General features: G+C 44.3%; 1 protein-coding gene across 1 annotated transcript in view; it reads right to left on the bottom strand.

Annotated features, from left to right (window-relative positions):
* Window positions 1-279: 279 nt before the first annotated feature.
* Window positions 280-19,896, bottom strand: part of EFHD1 (EF-hand domain family member D1) — a 44,198-nt gene continuing 24,581 nt past the window's right edge. Inside the window, exons 3-4 of the mRNA XM_049888461.1 lie at window positions 12,855-12,989; window positions 280-1,482 (exon numbers count right to left, since the gene is read on the bottom strand). Of these exons, the coding sequence (XP_049744418.1) occupies window positions 1,348-1,482; window positions 12,855-12,989 (270 nt within the window). The 3' untranslated portion in view covers window positions 280-1,347. The remainder of the gene's footprint in view (window positions 1,483-12,854; window positions 12,990-19,896) is intronic.

The following is a 19,896-nucleotide window of genomic DNA, read 5'->3' as shown; positions in this document are numbered from 1 at the left end:
GAGGAAGACTTCCAGTGAGATGGAGTGCCACAGTGACCACAACAATGGGCTCAAACACAGCAATGATTGTGAGGACGATCCAGGACCAGGCAACATCTTGCTCTGTTACACATAGGGTCACTGTGAGTCGGAGCCGACTCTTCAGCATTTAACAACAATGGGTTGGATTGGCCCCTAAAGAAAAAACTCTCCTCTCTCCCCCAGGTCAAAGAAGACTAGACTCATGCTGGTGTGATGACCAAGTCCATTTGCATGGTTTATTTAACAAGAAACAGCTGTAAGGGAGAACATTTCCTTTATTGAAAAGACAGCAGCTACAAAAGTGAGTAAATACTACATGAGAAATTATTTTTTGAAAATACAGCAAACTCCTGATATTTGTGAGGAGAAAACAAGAGCTAACGACATAAAAAAAAAATTACCATGGTGGGTAAGAACATCTTCACCTCAAAACCTTGGAGCAGATATTGGACACTGGCTGGCTGATGAGCATGGCCATGACGTTCAGAATTTTGGAAGGTCCTGGATTTGTGGCATTGGAATGCCAGGGGCCTAGTATAATTTGCACAGAGTTAGAGTTGAACAAGAATTCTTCTCCTCACTCAATATTATTAATTCTAATTACTCTTGCATTCTTACAGTTAAGTAGCACAGTATTTAAGGATGGAAAAAGGCTGAAATGGGAAAACATCCAGGGCAGATGCAAAGGGGACAGGAGGAAGGCCGATGGGAAGGGACCGAACTTCCCACCTCTTCTCTATTTTGTGTCCTCTCAGCAGTGAACCACTCCCCCTGTTGGAGAGGGAGTGGGTAGTGGTCTACCGCAGCCTCCCTTAAGCCCCAGCAGCACCAAAGGAGAGAAGAGGCCAAAGCAATCAAGCTAAGAGCGAGAACAAGAAAACTGGAAGGGAAACAAGGCGGGAGGGGTACAGAGAATTCTCCAAGAAAATGGGCAACGTTAAAACTCCAGTCCTCTGGGGACTGCACTATCTTCTCTGAGGACCACGAAAGAAAGAAGTAGTTGTACAGATGAGCACAGCATACCACTCTCTGACGAGGAATGGTAAAGGGACAAGGAAAATGTACAGGCTGCCAAAAGGAGGCAACTTGTGGCTAACAGAGGAAGGAGGTGAGAGAGAGGAGAGCAGGGCACCTGGCCATCCCAGGACCCTCTGGGGCGGCTCGGACATGGGGAAGACTTTGCCACCATTGTGAGGCTGTCTAAGCAGTTTGCATTGAAAGGTGGGTGGGTGAGGAGAGCGAGGAGCCCAGTGTGGTGAGGGGCGGCCATCTCTCCCAGGGGCATCTATAAGGCACAGCTGTGGATGGAGATCGAGGTCGACAGGACTATGTACTGAAAGTCGCCTTGAGTTCCCGGAATGCTGCCCGGCGGAGTCTCCTCTCCTCCTCCTTCTGTTTCCGCTCCTCTTGCTCAGCCTTTAACTCGGCTTCAAACTTACTGGCAGATGACAAGGCTTGAACCTGCAGAGAAAGAGCAAAACAACAGAAGAGCAGAGTAAGGGAGCGGAAGAGAAGCTTGGAGATGCTGACGCCCCAGCCAGAATGGTCACCAGCAAGCCACCAGACAACTGAACTAGGAGGGCAGGACCCTCCCAACACACATTCCTTTCCTTTGGTCTTCCAAAGCTGGCTTTCTATTACTGCTGACACCTTAAACCACTTTGTTGCTGTGTTACACATGGACCCCTGGTGGTACAGTGGCTAAAATCTCAGCTGCTAACCAAGAGGTCAGCAGTTCGAATCCAACAGCCGCTCCTTGGAAACCCTGCCGGGCAGTTCTACTCTGTCCTATAGGGTCTCTATGAGATGGAATTGACTCGGCGGCAATGAGTTTTTTGTTTTTTTGGTGTTGCAAAGGTTCCTATCTACTAAAGTTGGTTTTTCTACTTCTGTCATGGATGGGACTGTGTTCCCCAAAAATATGTGTCAACTTGGTTAGGCCATGATTCCCAGTGCAATGTGGCTGTCCTCCATTTTGTGATTGTAATTTTATGTTAAAGAGGATTAGGGTGGGTTGTTTAACACCCTTACTAAGGTCACATCCCTGAGCCAATGTAAGGGAGTTTCCCTGGAGTGTGGCCTATACCACCTTTTATCTTATAAGAGATAAAGGGAAAGAGAAGCAAGCAGAGAAAGGGGAACTCATACCACCACGAAAGGAGCATCAGGAGCAGAGCGCATCCTTTGAACCCAGGGTTCCTGCATGGAGAAGCTCCTAGTCCAGGGGAAGATTGATGAGAAGGACCTTCCTCTAGAGCCAACAGAGAGGGAAAGCTTCCCCGGGAGCTGACGCCCTGAATTTGGACCTCTAGCCTACTAGACTGTGAGAAAATTAATTTCTCTTTGTTAAAGCCGTCCACTTGTGGTATTTGTTACAGCAACACTGGATGACTAAGACATCTTCTTTTTAGGATATTGTTTAATATCCCTGAGTATTACCCGATTTTGTTGTTAGTTGCCATGGAATCAGCTCTGACTCACGACAACCCCATGGCAACAGAATGAGACACTGCCAGGTCCTGCGCCGTCTTCATGATCATTGGTACATTTGAGTCCGTTGCTGCGCGGCGTATTTTGAGTTCCTTCAAACCTAGGCGGCTCATCTGGTACTATGTCAGACAATGTTCTGGTGTGCTCCATAGGATTTTCATGGGCTGCTTTTCAGAAGTAGATCAACAGGCCTTTCTTCCTAGTCTGTCTCTGGAAGCACCACCGAAACCTGTCCACCACGGGTAGCCCTCCTGGTATCTGTGATCCCAGTGGCATAGCTTCAGCGTCACAGCAACACCAAAGCAACCACAACATAACAAAATAGCAGACAGGCGGTGGCTACCCAATTTTACCTCCCTTTAATTTCACAATGGAAACCCTGGTGGCATAGTGGTTAAGAGCTACAGCTGCTAACCAAAAGGCCAGCAGTTCGAATCCACCAGGTGCTTCTTGGAAACCCTACGGGGCAGTTCTACTCTGTCCTCTAGGGTCGCTATGAGTCAGAATCAACTTGACGACAACGGGTTTGGTTTTTTGGTTTGGTTCATTTCACAATAATATTGTGTAGTTCGGGGAGTGGTGGAGGAGGGCAAAGCAAAATGAACCTCCTGCTGGGACTCTGGGATCACATCAGTCTACAGATTTAGTCTGTGACAAGAGGTATCTTTACAATATACCATTCCCCCTGAATGCCTCCGTTTTTATTTAATGTCGTTTTTATATCGCCAAGTAAATTTTTGTTTTCTCAAAATCAGTCATTCCAAGTATACTTTCAAAAATTACATGTTTCTGTTGGTGCTGTGAATGGGATCCCAAGTCACTTGTTTTTAAAAACTCTATTTTGTCTTCAATAATGCAACATCAGATAAATCCATCTTAAAATTCTCTACTCTAGCACCAACTCTTATTTTTTCTCTGTGCATTATCAATTTGGTCAAATTTCAAAGCAATACGTTGGGTGTGTACATTATTTTTATAAAGACTTTTAAATTGTTTTGCAAACTGTTGTTGTTAGGTGCTTTCGAGTCAATTCCAACTCATAGCGACCCTATGCACCACAGAACGAAACACTGCCCAGTCCTGCCTCACCCTCATGATTGTTTTTATGCTTGAGCCCAGTGTTATAGCCACTGTTTCAAACTATCCCGTTGAGGGTCTTCCCCTTTTTCGCTGACCCTCTACTTTACCAAGTATGATGTCATTCTCTAGGGACCGATCCCTCCTGATATGTTCAAAGTATGTGAGATGAAGTCTCACCATCCTCGCTTCTAAGGAGCATTCCAGCTGCACTTCTCCCAAGACAGATTTGTTCTTTCTTTTGGCAGCCCATGATATATTCAATATTCTCCAAACTAGCTGTTCCAAATTACTTGTCCACCATCAGGGACTGAAAATATTCATTTCCCACAGCCTTACCCAGGCTTATCATTAATACTTTTCCTTTTTGCCAAAAAAAAAAAGAAAAAAAAAATTGGCACCTTGGTTTTATTTCCTCTTTTATGAATAGAGAAAAAAAAATGGCATCTTGTTTTATTTACTCTTTGATGAATTATCTATTTGTATCCCCTTCTATCTACCTATTGGGTTTTATTTTTAATTTGCAGCTATTTATGTAGTTTGCAGGTTGGTCCCTTCTTACATATTTTTCAATTACTTTCTCTCAGTCTTTTGCCTGTCTTTTAATTTTATGTTATCTTGGATCATACAGATATTTTCAAGACCTACCTTGTGTGGAATTCGATGAGCATCTTGGATAGATATCTCCTCATCTTTCACGATATCAGGGAAGTTTTCTGGCAACAAATCTTCAACAATTCTCTCTGTATTTTCTGTTATCCTTCCCTGTTCTGGTACTCCAATCACTCGTAGGTTATTTCTCTTGATAGACTCCTACATGATTCTTAGGGTTTCTTCATTTTTAAAATCCTTTTATCTGATTTTTCTTCAAACATATTGGTACCAAGCGCTTTATCTTCAATCTCACCAATTCTGCCCTCCACTTGCTCAATTCTGCTCCTCTGACTTTCTATTGAGTTGTCTAATTCCATAATTTTATTGTTAATCTTTTGAATGTCTGATTCCTGTCTCTCTACGGATTCTTGCAGCTTATTCAATTTTTTATTATGTTCTTGAATAACCTTTTTAATTTCTTCAACTGCTTTATCTGTGTTTTCCTTGGCTTGTTCTGTGTACTGCCTGATCTCCTTCCTGATCTTGTTCCTGGTGTCTTGAAGAGTTCTGTATATTAGTCTTTTGTATTCTGTATCTGGTAGTTCCAGGAAGGTACCTTCATCCAGAAGATCCCTTGATTCTTTATTTTGAGAGCTTGTTGAAGCGATCATGGTCTGCCTCTTTATGTGATTTGATATTGACTGTTGTCTCTGAGCCATCTATAAGTTATTGTATTAATTTTATGTTTGCTTACCGTACCCTAGCTTCTTGCTTTGCTTTGTTTTGATATGCCCAAATACGTTGCTTGAGTGAGCTAGCTTGATTATTTTTGCCTTTGAAGCTCTAACGTCCTGTCACTAGATGGCTAGAGCTGTTATCACGTATATCAGCCTTGGAGTCCATTCACTTTTCTTGTATGGATTTAGCTCAGGTGTCCAGGTAGCTGGTCATCAAGTGTGTGGTACAGGCACTGTCCTATAGTCTTAGAGGGGCAGGGGTGACTGGTGTAGGTGCTGGTATCTGGTTGCAGCAGGGGGTCAAGCTCTGAACAAGGCAGGGGTTGACAACCATCCCCCAAGTGTCTGTGAGGAAAGTGCATCCCTGTTCCCTAGAGAGCACAGCAGGGTGGGTTCTGCAGATGGACCATAGGCACCCAGTGTTTTTGGTTGTAAGGACTGGAAGGTACCAGTTATCCTTGGACCCCTGTCGGGGGTGGCTGGGTGATCTGAGTGGAGCCACCAGTCCTTAGGCCCCTGATGTGGGTAGGTGAAGACCCTGTTTAATAGCAAAGCGGTGTCAAACATCAAACACCCACCTCTCCACTGAGCATCTGAAACAGCTGCAGTCTGCCAACAAGGGCCTATTCTCCTGAAATGGGCCCACGCAAGCCCATGCAGGAGGGAAAAGTATTCAAAGTCCACTGACCACTTATGCCTAGGCAGGGGCCACTTCTGTCCTGAGCTTCCCAGGTTAGTGGAGCTGACAGATTACCTTTTCCTCCAATTGTGAATTTAATCCTTCTCCAAGGCCAGGAGAATGACTCAGGATACTCAGCAGGACCTATCTCAGGCCCAGGGATATCAACAGCCACTGAAGCCAGCTTGGGGTCTGGGGGAATGGTAAAATATATGCAAGTACTTAGCTTTTGCCGAGAGCACTGTTCTTCTCTGGTTCCAGAGGTGTGAGTAGGCTGTGCGGCTGGCTGTTTCTCCTTGAGGAAACTGCAGCCAAACACTACCACCAGCCTATCGCAGCCTGAGGCTTCCTGGCGATTCAGGTCTGGCAATTCCTCTCTGCTTTTGAACTGTCTCTCCCTCCCCCTGCCATTCAGCCTGTTCTCCAACTTTGCTTTTGATGTTCAGGACTCCTAGCTTGTCATAAATATAATCGTTTCACTTGTTTTTTCAGGTCTTTGCTGTAAGAGGGTTCACCGGAAGCGTCTCACTACTCCACCATCTTGGCCAGATATTTTCAATGTTGATGAAATCAAATTTATCAACCAGTTTCTTTCTGGCCTTTCATTTTATGTCATGTTTCAGAACATTTCCATACCCCAAAGCTCTAAACCTATTTTCCTGAATTTTCTTCAAATCCTTCTATGTTTTTTTTTCATGTATGACTCATTAAGTCACCTGGAATTTATTTTAGAAAGGTATAAAGTAGAAACTTTACTTCATTTTCTTAAGTGGATAGCCAATTATTTCAATGCTTTTTATTGAAAAGCCCATTTCCCCACTGATTTGAGAACTATCTCTTTCATATAATAATTTCCACTGAAGATCAGTTTCTATTGTTTTCTACCCTGTTCCACTGCTAATTTATTCCTGCACCTGTACTACATTATTCAATATTACTGCTGTGTAAAATGCCTTGATATTTATAAGGAAAGTAAATATTATTTTATCATGTTGAAGGAACATTTTGTTTTCTCATTTTACCCATTTACTACGAATGGGTATTAAACTTTACCATGTGTCTTTGAGACATCTAATTGAAATGATCTTTTTTTTCTTATTTGATCTACCCATAATATGAACATTTTTAAATTATGCTTGCAGTTTTATCTGTAAACATTATAACTGCATTCCATTTCTTCATGTTTTAAGATTCTTACACCTATATTCATGAGCTCGATAAAAAACTTCTTCTGGTGCTTTATTTTTTTCTGATTTTGTTATCAGAATCATAATGTCTTCAGAAAATAAATGTGTTACAATCTTTTTCATTACGTTTGAATTATAACATTGGAAGCCCAGGGGTAAGTTAACTGCTAAACTCCTAGGCTCCTATTGTCTTTTGGGGGGGGGGGTATGTGTGGGGGCTGAGGCAGTTCTTAACTTTGCAGGTGTCTTCATGATTCACCATGTTTTCTACTCTTCATCCCAGCTTTTGTAGAAAAGCATTCCTTTCATTGTATTTTTAATGATTTTACATTGCTATATTATAATCCCTCCTCATGTCTGAATGGCCCACCCCTACATGTGTCACCTTCTCTCAAATTCCCTTCATTTCTCTATTACTAGCTTCCATGTTTGGGTGTCTCAGTATGAAGTCTCACATTTCAGTGAAAAATCGTAATGTTCATTTTCTAAATTCTTTCTGCATTTCTTATAGGGTCCATTTCTGAAGACAGGATATCTCTGAGAATATTACCAGGAAGTGTTACATTCTTAAAACTACCCAAACCTGTTGGCATCCAGTCCATTCCAACTCACAGGACCCTACAGGAAAAAGTGGAACTGCCCCATAAATCTTTACGGGAGCGGACTGCCACATCTCTCTCCTGTGGAGTGGCTGGTGGGTTTGAACCACTGACCTTTTGGTTAGCAGCCAACTGCTTGACCACTGTGACGCCAGGGCACCTGTTCTGTTCTCACTCACTGAATCAGAATCCCTGGAGGTAGGGGCTAGGAAAATATGTTTTCCAAATTCCCCAGGTGTCTCTTTGGCATAGGAGCCTGCTTCCTATGCTTCTCTTATCCAGCAATTCTCACCCCGGCTCCTCACATTGTCACAGATGTCCATCCTCATCCCCAGAGACTGGATTTAATTGCTTGGAGTAGGGCCTCATCAATACCCCAGCCCTTCTCACCCTCTGGCCCCTGCCTTTGGCTGAAACCCTGACCTCTGCTGCCCTCCTTCTCCAGCCCTTCCTCCTCTCCTCTTTAACTTGCCTCCAAAAACTCCTGCCCTTTCTCTTCACCCCTATCCCCTGATGTGGTGGTCTCACCCAGATTTACCTTCCAACTTAACATAGAGCCCTGGCCAATCCTTGCAGCAACACTTGTCACAGTACCTCCAACTTTGTGGGGACAGGTACTTCCTTCCCCCCTCCTCACTCGAGTCCCACCCTTGGATCAAGGAGGATTTCATCTCTCCCTGCTTCTAAACCGAGGACGTGTTATTTTAGAAGTCTCACAAGTATGGCATCTGGCTTCACTGGAGTGTCAGAGTTCCAGTTTGGGCTGAGCCATCCACGAGGCTGAGCCCTCCTCACCATTCCCCCATAGTGGTTGTCTAAACCGCCACAGCCCACCCCGAGGCCTGCCACACTCCACAGCCCATTCGCCTCACTTATTTAGAAAAAACAGAAGGGTGCTCCTCTCCCACCGTCTCATCCTGCTCCCCATGGCTGTGATTCAGCACATGCAGGGAAGTTAGGCTGGGCAGTTCACTTAATCCTACACCCAGAGGTGGCTGGGATGCCTTGGGCCTGCTCACAAGATGATTGTTCAATATTGTTCAATTTTCAGGAATATTGAGGGCTAGTTGTTAAATATCACTGTTATTAAACACTAAATCGTATAAATTTACAATCAAATAAATTAAAAACAACAGTAACAAATAGTCAAAAGACATCATTTCCTGATCAATTTTACTACATTTTACAACTATCTATGCTCTTGAGCTTATCTGGGAGTCCCTGGGTGGAGCAAACAGTTAATGCGCTCAGCTCCTTACCAAGAGGTTGAAGGTTCGAATCTACCTAGAGGCACCTCGAATGAAAGGCCTGGTTGTCTATGTCTGAAGAAGCAGCCAGTGGAAACCCTGTGGAGCACAGATCTACTCTGACACACATGGGGTCGCCATAAGTCAGAATCGATTTGATGGCCACTATTTTTTTTTTTTTTTAACGACAAGGCTGCCATAACAAATTACCACAAACTTGGACGCTATAATCTACAGAAATTTATTCTCTCATGATTTTGGAGGCTAGAAGTCTGAAATCGAGGTGTCCGCAGAGCCATGCTCTCACTGAAGAATCTTTCAGGTTCTGGGGACCCCAGGCATTCCTTGGCTTATGGGACCAACACTTCAGTCTCTGCCTCTGTTGTCACCTGGCCTTCTCTATATCCTTTCTGTCTCTTATAAGGACACTCTCGTTGGATTAAGGGCCCACCCTACTCAAGTGTGATCTCATCTTGATCCTTACCTTAGTTACATCTGTGAAGGCCCTATTTCCAAATAAAGTCACGTGAATTTGAGGTGGACATTGTTCAACCCGAGGACTTCCCAGATGGCACGAACGGTTAAGCACTCAACTGCTAGCTGAAAGGCTGGCACTTTGAACCCACCCAAAGGTGCCTCAGAAGACAAGTCTAGCAACCTGCTTCTGAAAGGTCACAACCTTCCTGAGAGTATGGCCCCTGGACACCCTTTTCACTCAGTACTGAAGTCACTCCTGAGGTTCACCCTTCAGTCAAAGATTAGACAGGTCCATAGGGCCAAAAATAACACATGTAAGGGACACGCTTCATGTTCAATCATGTATAGGAAACTAATGCGCACATGAGCCCAAAAGCAAAGACAAGAAGGCAGGAACGGACAGGAAAACTGGACAAATGGAAATAGGGAACCTGGGGTGGAGAAGAGGAGAGTGCTGACCCATCACAGGGTTGGCAACCAATGTCACAATACAATTTGTGTATTAACTGTTTAATGAGAAACTAATTTGTTCTGTAAACTTTCACCTAAATCACAATAAATAAATAAGCAAAAGGTCACAGCCTTGAGAACCCTATGGGAGCAGTCTACTCTGCGCATGTGGGGTCTCCATGAGGAGGAATTGACTCAATGGCAACTAACAACTGTTCAACACACTACATGTGGACAGGGCCATCCTCCCCAGCATGCCACATACAGGTCACCTACCACATGTGCAACAACAAAGGTGGGAAGCGCTGGTCCAGTTCCTTGATCTGTGTGTTTTCATCTTGGCTTCCACATCGCCAGCCCCGCCCCCTCAATGTCCCGAGTCCTCACCACATCAGGACACCTCATCAGCCTCCAAAGATTCCTCCTCCTCCACTCCACGGAGCCTCTGCTCTCGCCGTTCCCACGATAGGAACACCTCCCCTCCCTTGATCACAAGGTGATCCTTATTCATCTCCTAGCATCTGTTGCAGATGTCAGCTCCTTTATGGCCCTCTCCCAAATCCAAACGATGACTCCTTCCATTCGTCATTCACACAAGCCTTTGTTGAGGGCCATTATCTGCCAGGCCCCGTAATTACAAAGATAACACACCTCCTCTGCTTTGCGTCTGGGGGAGGAGGCAGACATAGAAACATAACATGTTGAAAAAATGTATTGTTATTCTTTTCATCTTTTTGCCTGACTATATTTATAAAAATAATGCACACGCATTATAAAACTTCACAAAAATATAAATCCCTTAGACATAACTATTGCTAACCATTCAGTATGTAATCCTCCAGTAAGTATTCATATTATTTAACAAAACTGGGATGTCATTCAGACCGTTGGGCTTCATTTGCTTTGGACATCTTTCCACGCAATCACGTGGCCACAGCGTGTTCAAAGACGTGGAGGTACCACAATGGGCCCGGTTCCTTGAAAATGGAAGTTTTGATTGTTTCAATTTTGCTCTATTACATTCTTGTCCATATATCTGTGTGCATTTGTTTGAGTGCCTTTGAAGTATAAAACGCTGGAGGTGAAATTTTGGAGGTGAAGGATATGAAATGCTAACAGCTAGTCCCAAAATAAAAGGAGCCCTGGTGGCACAGCGGTTAAGCACTCAGCTGCTAATTGAAAGGTCAGCAGTTGGAATCCACCAGCACTCTGCAGGAGAAAGATGTGGCAATCCGCTTCCCTAAGGATTACAGCCTTGCAAACCCTATGAGACAGTTCTGCTCTGTCCTACAGGGTCACTATGAGTCAGGATTGACTTGACAGCAATAGGCTTGGCATAGGAGTCCCAAAATTCCTCTTCAAAAAGCCTGGGTCAATTTACACTCTTTCAAGAGTGTCCAAGAGTGCCTTTAACAGATGAATTACAATGCCACTGCCATTTGTAATAGAAGTATGCAGGAGAGGATGGACTCTCTCTGCGTGGAGAGTCAGGGAAAGCAGCCAAGAAGAGACAACTCTTTAATGTGGGTCTTAGGGAATCAGCAGTTTTCTAGGAAGAGGCATTTGGGTGGGGCACTTCAGGCAGAAGAAAGAGCAGGCACTCAGGCCCAGTTGTGAAAGGGTGTGGCAACAGTGTTTGGAGAAATGCACATGGGTGGATGAAGCTGGGGCAAAGATCCAGAGCCAGACTGAAAAGGTCTCCAACGTCAAGACAAGATGTTCCCACGGACTCCTTGCACACTTCAACAAGTGCACTTGTCACTGCATTGTAGCCGTTGTCTACCCCACTGGAGTGCAAACAATGTTCCAACCTTAGGGTTCCAACCCTAAGGATATTTCCCAAAGCATCAGCAGAGATCTGCAAGTGTTGACTGCATCAATACCTGGAACCCCTCGGAAGACCCAGTGCCATAAAAATTTACCTTGTTCTCTCCTGCCTCCCTTCCACAGGCTTTCTATCAACGCTGAGAGTCTGCTTTCCCCATCAGATTGTGTGTTTACCCTACGGAGGGCACGGGTTCTGTGTCCTTCACTGGTTTAAGGATTTGTATCTCCAGAGCCTAATGTGGTGCCTGGCATTGCTGCAGCTTTGGTGAATCCAAGTTAAGTCACCAAGGAAGGCTCAGGCCACTTTCAGAGTTGGGCACATGGCACTGGTGTTCAAGGCTCAATGGGTGCCTGGACTGTGCCTGAGACTCAGATGAGGCACTAGGAAATCAGACATTATATTGGGGTCCGCCATGGTTCCCAGTGTTTGTATTGGCAGAAAGATAATGGAATCTGTCTCTCAGCAGCATCACTGAAGTAAGGAGTCTCCTGCTCAGGGTCCTGAGCAGGCTGGGATATGTCACCAAGGACACCTGTCTCTAGGGAACCTTCTTGAAAAAAGCAAAAATTCCACAAAGGGCTGGTTCCTGCCTGGAGTAGTAAAGAGTCCCAACGGCTCATACTGTATAAGGAACACTTACTGAGTGCCAAGAACTTACGACTGATAGACATTAACTCATTTAATCCTCTATTATCATCCCCGTCTTACAGATGAGGAAGCTGAGGCCTGGAGAGGTTACACAGTAAGTAAGTAGTTATGGATCCTGTACTTGCCCTCTACTTACTGCTCTGGTTGGGTAGGGGGTTTGGAGGGCCCTCCTGATCCTGCCTTCTGCAGGTGTGCCCTGTGGAGACGAAGATGACAATGCCCAGGCGGGAGGGTCTTAGGAACGTTTAATGACTGCATGAGCACTTGAAGGAACGGAAGAACCCAGAAGGGCTCTGGGACAGTGGGGTGGAGAATCCTTCCAACTACCAACCACTGTCAATGGAGCAAAGACATTCAGGGTAAGCTGCCATGGCCCTCCATCTGCCGCATTACCCACTTGTTTATAACACAGGTGTCTGAGACACAAAGATGGAGGTAGCTGTTCAAGCAATTCAACTGTGGTTTGGGGTAGAAGGGAATTCTCTAGGTAAGTCTGGACCAAGAGTCAATCTTGGGGCACCGTACCAGCAAACCCGTTTGAATCTGAAACCAGGTTTGAATGTTTTATCATCTGATTTTTTTTGTTTTGTTTTTCATTTCTAGATTACACAGGCACACACACAGACACATGTTATTTCGGATTACACACAGACACACACTATTCTCTCATCTCCCTGCAATTGTGCATGACACCCAGTCTCTGTTGTTGCTTTGTCCCATGTGTCGTGTGACAGTTAACAAGCCACTGACAAGAGAGCTCCTGTCGGGTGGGGTGATGGCAGCAAGCAATTGTCCCGCACAGGAGCGACAAGGCACCTACCTTGGCTTCAAAGAAGTCCTTGGCACCTTTGACACCCTCGAGGGCAACATCAATCTCGGAGAGTTTTGCCAGTGCCATCAGCCCACTGTCTTCCTGCAGCTCCCCTGCTGCAGCCTTGTGGAAAATGAGCAGGAACTACCGGGAGGGAAAGAAGGCAGGGAGAGGCTGGTGAGAGTCAGAGTCGGCCTCCCCAGAAGGTTTACAAGACTCCCCTCTGGCCTGAGTTCAAGTTGCTATTGCCAAACCTATTTAAAAAAAAACACACAACCCTATAATGGTTTTGTTTATAATGAATTACTTCTACGCCTCTATCAAACTGTCAAAAATGAAAACGTGGGGAAATGGGCACCCTTCACACCTAGCTGGCAGGGGTATAAACTGCCTCAAATTTTTCAGGGCATTTTGGAAATATTTGTTGTCATTAGCTGCCGACAAGTTGGCCCTCAACTCCTGGCGACCCCGTGCACAATGGAATGAAACACAACCCTGTCCTGCACCAACCCGTGATCGGTGCCGATAGGACTTTTTGGTCCATAGGGTTTTATTGGCTGATTTTCAGAAGCAGATCACCGGGCCTTTTTTCCGAGCCTGTTCAACATCATAGCAACGCTCAGGCCAGCACTGACAGATGGGTGGTGGCTGCACGTGAGGCGTACTGGTTGGGAATCAAACCCAGGTCTCCACCATGGAAGGCAGACAATCTACCACTGAACCACCAATGCCCCCTTTGGAATATTTACCAAAAATACAGTGCTTGGGTTCTTCCAACCATTAATTTCACATTCCCCAGAAACTCTCTTGTGATTTTTTTTACTGTGCTTTAAGTGGAAGTTTACAAATCAAGTCAGTTTCTCATATAAAAATTTATATACACCTTGCTGTATACTCCTAGTTGCTTTCCCCGCAGTGAGACAACACACTCCTCCTCTCTACCCTGTATTCCCCATGTCCATTCAGCCAGCTCCCGTCCCCCTCTGCCTTCTCATCTCCCCTCCAGACAGGAGCTGCCCACATAGTCTCATGTGTTTACTTGATCCTAGAAGCCCACTCCTAACCAGTACCATTTCCTGTCCTGCAGTCCAGTCCGACGCCTGTCTACAGAGTCTGCTTTCGGAATGGTTGCAGTCTTGAGCCAACAGAAGGTCTGGGGTCCATGACCTCCGGGGTCCTTCTAGTCTCAGTCAGACCACCAAGTCTGGACTGTTTACGAGAATTTGAGGTCTGCATGCTGCTGTTCTCCTGCCCCATCAAGGATTCTCTGTTGGGTTCCCTGTCAGGGCAGTCATGGGTGGTAGCCAGGCACCATCTAGTTCTTCTGGTCTCAGACTGATGGAGTCTCTGATTTATGTGGCCTTTTCTTGTCTCTTGGGCTCATAATTATCTTTGGTGTTCATTTGGTGTTTGGGCTTATAATTGTCTTTGGTGTTCTTCATTCTCCTTTGTTCCAGGTGGGTTGAGGCCAATTGATACATCTAAGATGGCCCCTTGCTAGCATGTATGACCCCAGACGCCACTCACCAAAGTGGGATGCAGAATATTTTTTTAATACATTTTGTTATGCCAATTGACCTAGATGTCCCCTGAAACCATGGTACCCAGACCCCCGCCCCTACTACGCTGGCCTTCAAAGCATTCGGTTGCATTCAGGAAACTTCTTTGCTTTTGATTTAGTCCAGTTGTGCTGACCTCTCCTGTATTGTGTGTTGTCTTTCCCTTCACCTAAAATACTTCTTGTCTACTATTTAGTTAGTGAATACTCCTCTCTCTTCCTCCCCACCCTGTAGCCATCAAAGAATACTTTCTTCTGTGCTTAAACTATTTCTCGAGTTCTTATAATAGCGGTCTCATACGACATTTGTCGTTTTGCAACTGACTAATTTCACTCAGCATAATGCCTTCCAGATTCCTCCACATTATGAAATGTTTCACGGATTCATCATTGTTCTTTATTGTTGCACAGAACGCCATTGTGTGAATATACCCTAATTTATTTATCCATTCATCTGTTAACAGGCACCTTGGTTGCTACCACCCTTTTGTTATTGTAAACAGTGCTGCAATGAACCTGGGTGTGCATACATCTGTTTGTGTAAAGGCTCTTATTTCTCTAGGATATATTCTGAGAAGTGGAATTGCTGGATCGTATGGTAGTTCTATTTCCAGCTTTTTAAGGAAGTGTCGAATTGATTTCCAAATTGGTCATACCGTTTTATATTCCCACCAGCAGTGTATACATGTTTCTGTCTCTCCTAATGCGATAGTTTAGGAAGCATTATATTTAAAAGCAAAAAAGTGGCAACAACCTAGTTTATAGCCATGAGAGAAAAATCAGATAGATCTGTCTATACTACTTTTTTAATGCAATAATTTAATATTTTCAATTTTCATTTCTCATGGGTGCCATTTTTACATCAGAGTTTAGCCTTCTTACTGCTTTCTAAGAGATTTTTATATGTTTTAAATACTTTACCCCTGTCATCGCCTTTTAATTTTGTCTACAAAATTTTTGACTTTCGAAAATTTTTTCTCACCAGTGGTATGCTTAAGAAAACTTTCCTCACCACTGAGTTTACATAAACAATCACCTGTGTTTTTGTCCAGTTCTTTTATGGCTTCTTTATTTTTTTTAAACATGGAAATCTTTAATCTCTAAAATCTATCCTGTGAGGTTGAACATTAACCTAATTTCCTTCCAAATGGTTAGTTAGCAATCCTCGCATCATTTATTGAATAATCCATCCTGTCCCTCCAGATACAAAATGTGACCTGAATGAGTTAATCATTGAAGCCAGCTTGCACTGGAAGCCTCCAAAGAATGAATGCTTAAATAAATAAATAGGCCAGACTGGAAAGGCAGAGACTCCATCTTTCTATCACCTCCCCAAGGTCGTTTTCTGGTTTTCTTTTTTTTGAGTTCTCTTGCTTAAAGAATTTTTACAAATTTAATTGTCAAACAACTGCTATCCAACTTCTATATTTTTTCACTTAGAGAGAGTATAAATTGATGTATTCTCAGTCATCACAGGAAGAGGGCTTCTCCAGGTTTACAGGTGCTAGCCAAAATGGTGCAGGGCCAGCAGCACTCTGTTCCTGGTGCACCGGGTCGCTGTGACTCGCACCATGAGCGGGGTGCTGATTCAACAGCAGCTAACATGGCTAAAGTCTGCCCAAGGTATGCCTTGCACACCTACCGGGAATTTCAGGGTTTTTTTTCATGACCGTCTTCCCTTAAATATGATTTCCCCCAAGGGAAAAGAACATTATCTAAAGTGGGGTCATAGGTTAAACAACTTCAACAGGCTTTCCAAATTCCAACCTGGGTATCTTCTATTGCCAACATTTCTAATTCCCAGAGGGAGGAGTGTTTCATTCAAGTGAAAGTTTTCACCACTATCACAAAAAGAACCCAAAAATGCTTTATTAATAAAACCTTGTCTTTCCAGCTTCAGGGGCCCTAAGTCCACTGCGGAACTTCGCCAGCTATAAAAACCAAGGGGTAAAGCAAGACACTAAAGCACTCATAGCTTTGCTGAGGCTGACGTCAGCTCTGCTTCACAGAAATGCCTCGTCCATCCACCTGCAGCTTCAAACTCCCTCACTAGAGGCCAGCAGAGACTCAGCAACAGACTGTTGGAGCCAGAATATTGGTTAGAGAGAAGTCTTGGAAAACAAGAATAGGACTGAGACCAATGGGCGTAGGAGGGACAGTCATGGTCAAACTCGCAAGAAGAGATTTCAGCAGCAAAGACTTCATGCTGCAGTGAGCCCTGCATGGAGGGAAGGCACAGAGATACCTACCCCTCAAGTGTCCTTTCTAGAAGGTTCCAATCTCATTATTCCTGTCTGGAAAACACAGAACAAGTAGCCCCTCCATACCAGCCAATTCGGTTTTCTCACACCAAAAGTGGAGATGATGATGCTCATATTTACAGAGGAGCTCTGTAAACTAGAAAAAATATTCCAAATATCCCTCAAGAGTCTTCTCAGAGCTGTTCTTGCTGAATCCTTTGACCTGGACCCAAACTGTAGGCACACACTCTACCTGCTCAGCAGACTGCCAACAGCAGCCCTGTCATCACCTAGGGTCCCTGCCTGCCAGCCAGTTAAAGAAAAAAAAAAAAAAAATCCAGCTCAATCTGAAATGGTCAGCGTCCCAAAAGGCAGCCAGGCATTTCCACTTAAGACTTCTATAATCACTAACCACCACTGTAGGACAACTTCTCCAACAGCCCAGCCATTCAGCCTTGTTTGTCTTCCTATTTATAGTCCACAAAGACTGGTATGTTGTGGAAGAATTGGAAAATGTCCTAGCTGTGACTAGGAGGGAAGAGGGGGAAGGGAAGGAGAAGCAGAAAACAAAGAGACGGAGCACTCACAAAGCGAAAGCATTGTTTCAGAAACAAGCCAGCATAATGTTTCTGCTAATTTTGGGAAATTTTTAACTTCATGGCTCTTGCAAGTTACACAAACTTCTCCTATACGCTTTAAGAGCTCTTTGATTGCACGTGACAGAAAAAACACTTGTTATCTTAAGGAAAAAAAGAGGTATTCATCATATAAAAATGATGTTTTGAAACCGCAAGGGCAGGATGCAGCAGCCTGGGGAGGACAAGCCAGACTGGAAATGCTTCTTGGATGGGAGGCCATAACTCCTCTCCATCCCTGGTCCACAGGTAGAACACAGCCACCCCGGTGAGTTGCTCTCTCAGAAACCAGCCACCTACAAAGCCAATGTGCAGTATTTCAGTCCCAATTTCAGATTTCCATAGTAGAGAAACCAACTGGCCTAGTCTGGCCAGGGGTCCATCCAAGGCCCAATCAACCATGGCCAGGCAGGAGGGTAGCCCAGCACAGCCAGGACTGCCAGGGACCCACCCTTCCCGGTACAGAAAGCTCTCCAGTACGCCCTTCATCTGACCTTTGTTCAAAACTAATGCATATCTGGCCATGAAGCAATTCTGCTTTGTGATTGAAATAATGGAATTAGTGAAGACAACAAGGACAGATGAGGATACGAAGGCTTTGCTACCTGTCTCCAAAGGATTAGAATAAGGTAGGGAGTACCTGGGATCCAGTTCTAGATCACTACAGCTAGAGATGGGACTTTTAACATTTAGTCCACCCTTGGCTACGTCTTTTTTTTTCCTCACTTTCCCTTTTAATTGTTCTTTAGTTTTAGGTGAAGGTTTACAGGACAAATTAGTTTCCCAATCAATAATTTATACAAATTTTTTTCATGACATTGGTTGCAATTCCCGCAATGTGTCAGTACTCTCCTCATTACCATCCTGGGTTCCCCATTTCCATTCATCTTACTTCTCAGTGTCTTCCCTTGCCTCTGTCCTGTTGTGCTGACTTCCCCCATATTGTGCCTTGCCTTTCCCTTCACCAAAGTTAACACGTGTCTACTATCTAGTTAGTGACTTTCCCTCCCTCCCCCTCCCCGGTAACAATAACAGAATGTTTCTGTGTGTAAACCTTTTCATGGGTTTTTATAATAGTGGTCTCATACGTTTGTCCTTTTATGATTGACTTATTTCACTCAGCGTAATGCCCTCCAGATTTATCCATATTGTGAGATGCTTTGCAGAGTCATCATTGTTCTTTATCATTGCTTAGTGCTCCATTGTGTGAATATATCATAGTTTGTTTATCCATTCATCTGTTGATAGGTACTCAGGTTGTTTCCATCTTTCTGCTATTGTGAATAATGCTGCAGTGAGCATGGGTGTGCATGTCTATTCATGTAACGGCTCCTATTCCTCTAGGATATAGACCTAGAAGTGGGACTGCTAGATCATATGGTATTTCTATCTCTAGCTTTTTAAGGAAGCGCCATACCATTTTCTGTAGTGGTTGCACCATTTTACGGCCCCACCAGCAGTGTTTAAGAGTTCCAATCTCCCCACAACCTTGCCAGCATTTGTTATTTTCCTTTTTTTTGATCAGGGCCATTCTTGTCAGGGTGAGATGGTATCTGTGGTCTGTTTTCTCTGTCTGTACACATACTTAAACGTAAATCACAAATACAAACTGCACTTTACATACACTTGGGTAACTGCTTCTGACCCTTCTTTTTATGTTGTGAAAATATGTTCTCTGGTCCCGAAACATGCTGCTGCATCGTCCTTCTTCATGTTTGCCAGTTTCTGAAATGTCTCTCGGATACATGTATTATTTTCCATAATTGGAAAAGAAACGGTTTTAAAAAAAGACCAGCTCTCTTATAAATTGGGGAAAAGCAGCAAATAGTACTCATAGAGACACATGTTCTGTGTCAAAGAACTTCTACTGGGTATGATTTGGTGAGTTCATCCAAAGGTAAAGAAAAGGAACATAAACATTCATTGAGCACCTACTAAGTGCCAAGAATTGAGGAAGGAAACGTACAAGTGAGCAATTTTGTGTAGCTGCCAACCCCTGCCCCACATGGTGATGGCAGGGCTCTTGACTGTGGTGCTTGATGACACATGACCCAGACCTAGCCAATCACAGTACCCTGAACGCAATGATTGGTCTGAGAGGTGGGCAGGTGACCCCTGTAGAGCCAATCAATTCTAAGATAAAGAAGCCCTCTCTCCATCCCCTCAGATTGCTAAACCGGCCTATGTAAACCTGGAGCTCCTGGGGGAAGGACTGGATGAGGCAGACATAGAAGAAAGCACAGGCAAGATATGGCAAGGGAAAGAACCCGAGTTACTTATGCCTGAAGCTGTTCTACTTCTTTATATCCCAGGTATGTTGTTATTTTTCCTGCTTAAGGTAGTTTACCTTCTCTTCCTGTCACTTGCAACCAAGAGTCCTAACTGATATAGGCCCAGAAAGAGAGCCTAGTTTTCACAACAGTCCTGAGGGAAAGCCATTAACATGCCTATTTTTAAAGGCAGAAAAACTGAGGCTCAAAAGTACAATAACTCGCTGCAGTTACACTGCTCTGTGTAGAAGACCGAGGTGTGCTTGTAAGCCCACATTCTTTTCGCCCCATAAACACAGCATCAGCCTGCTATGATTCACAATGTGGGAGAAGCCAGAAGAGTTAGGT

Source organism: Elephas maximus, chromosome 6 (genome assembly GCF_024166365.1).
Source record: "Elephas maximus indicus isolate mEleMax1 chromosome 6, mEleMax1 primary haplotype, whole genome shotgun sequence".
NCBI classification, from domain to species: Eukaryota; Metazoa; Chordata; class Mammalia; order Proboscidea; family Elephantidae; genus Elephas; species Elephas maximus.
The sequence above is the reverse complement of the archived record's forward strand: the minus strand, read 5'-3'. Positions and strand labels throughout refer to the sequence as shown.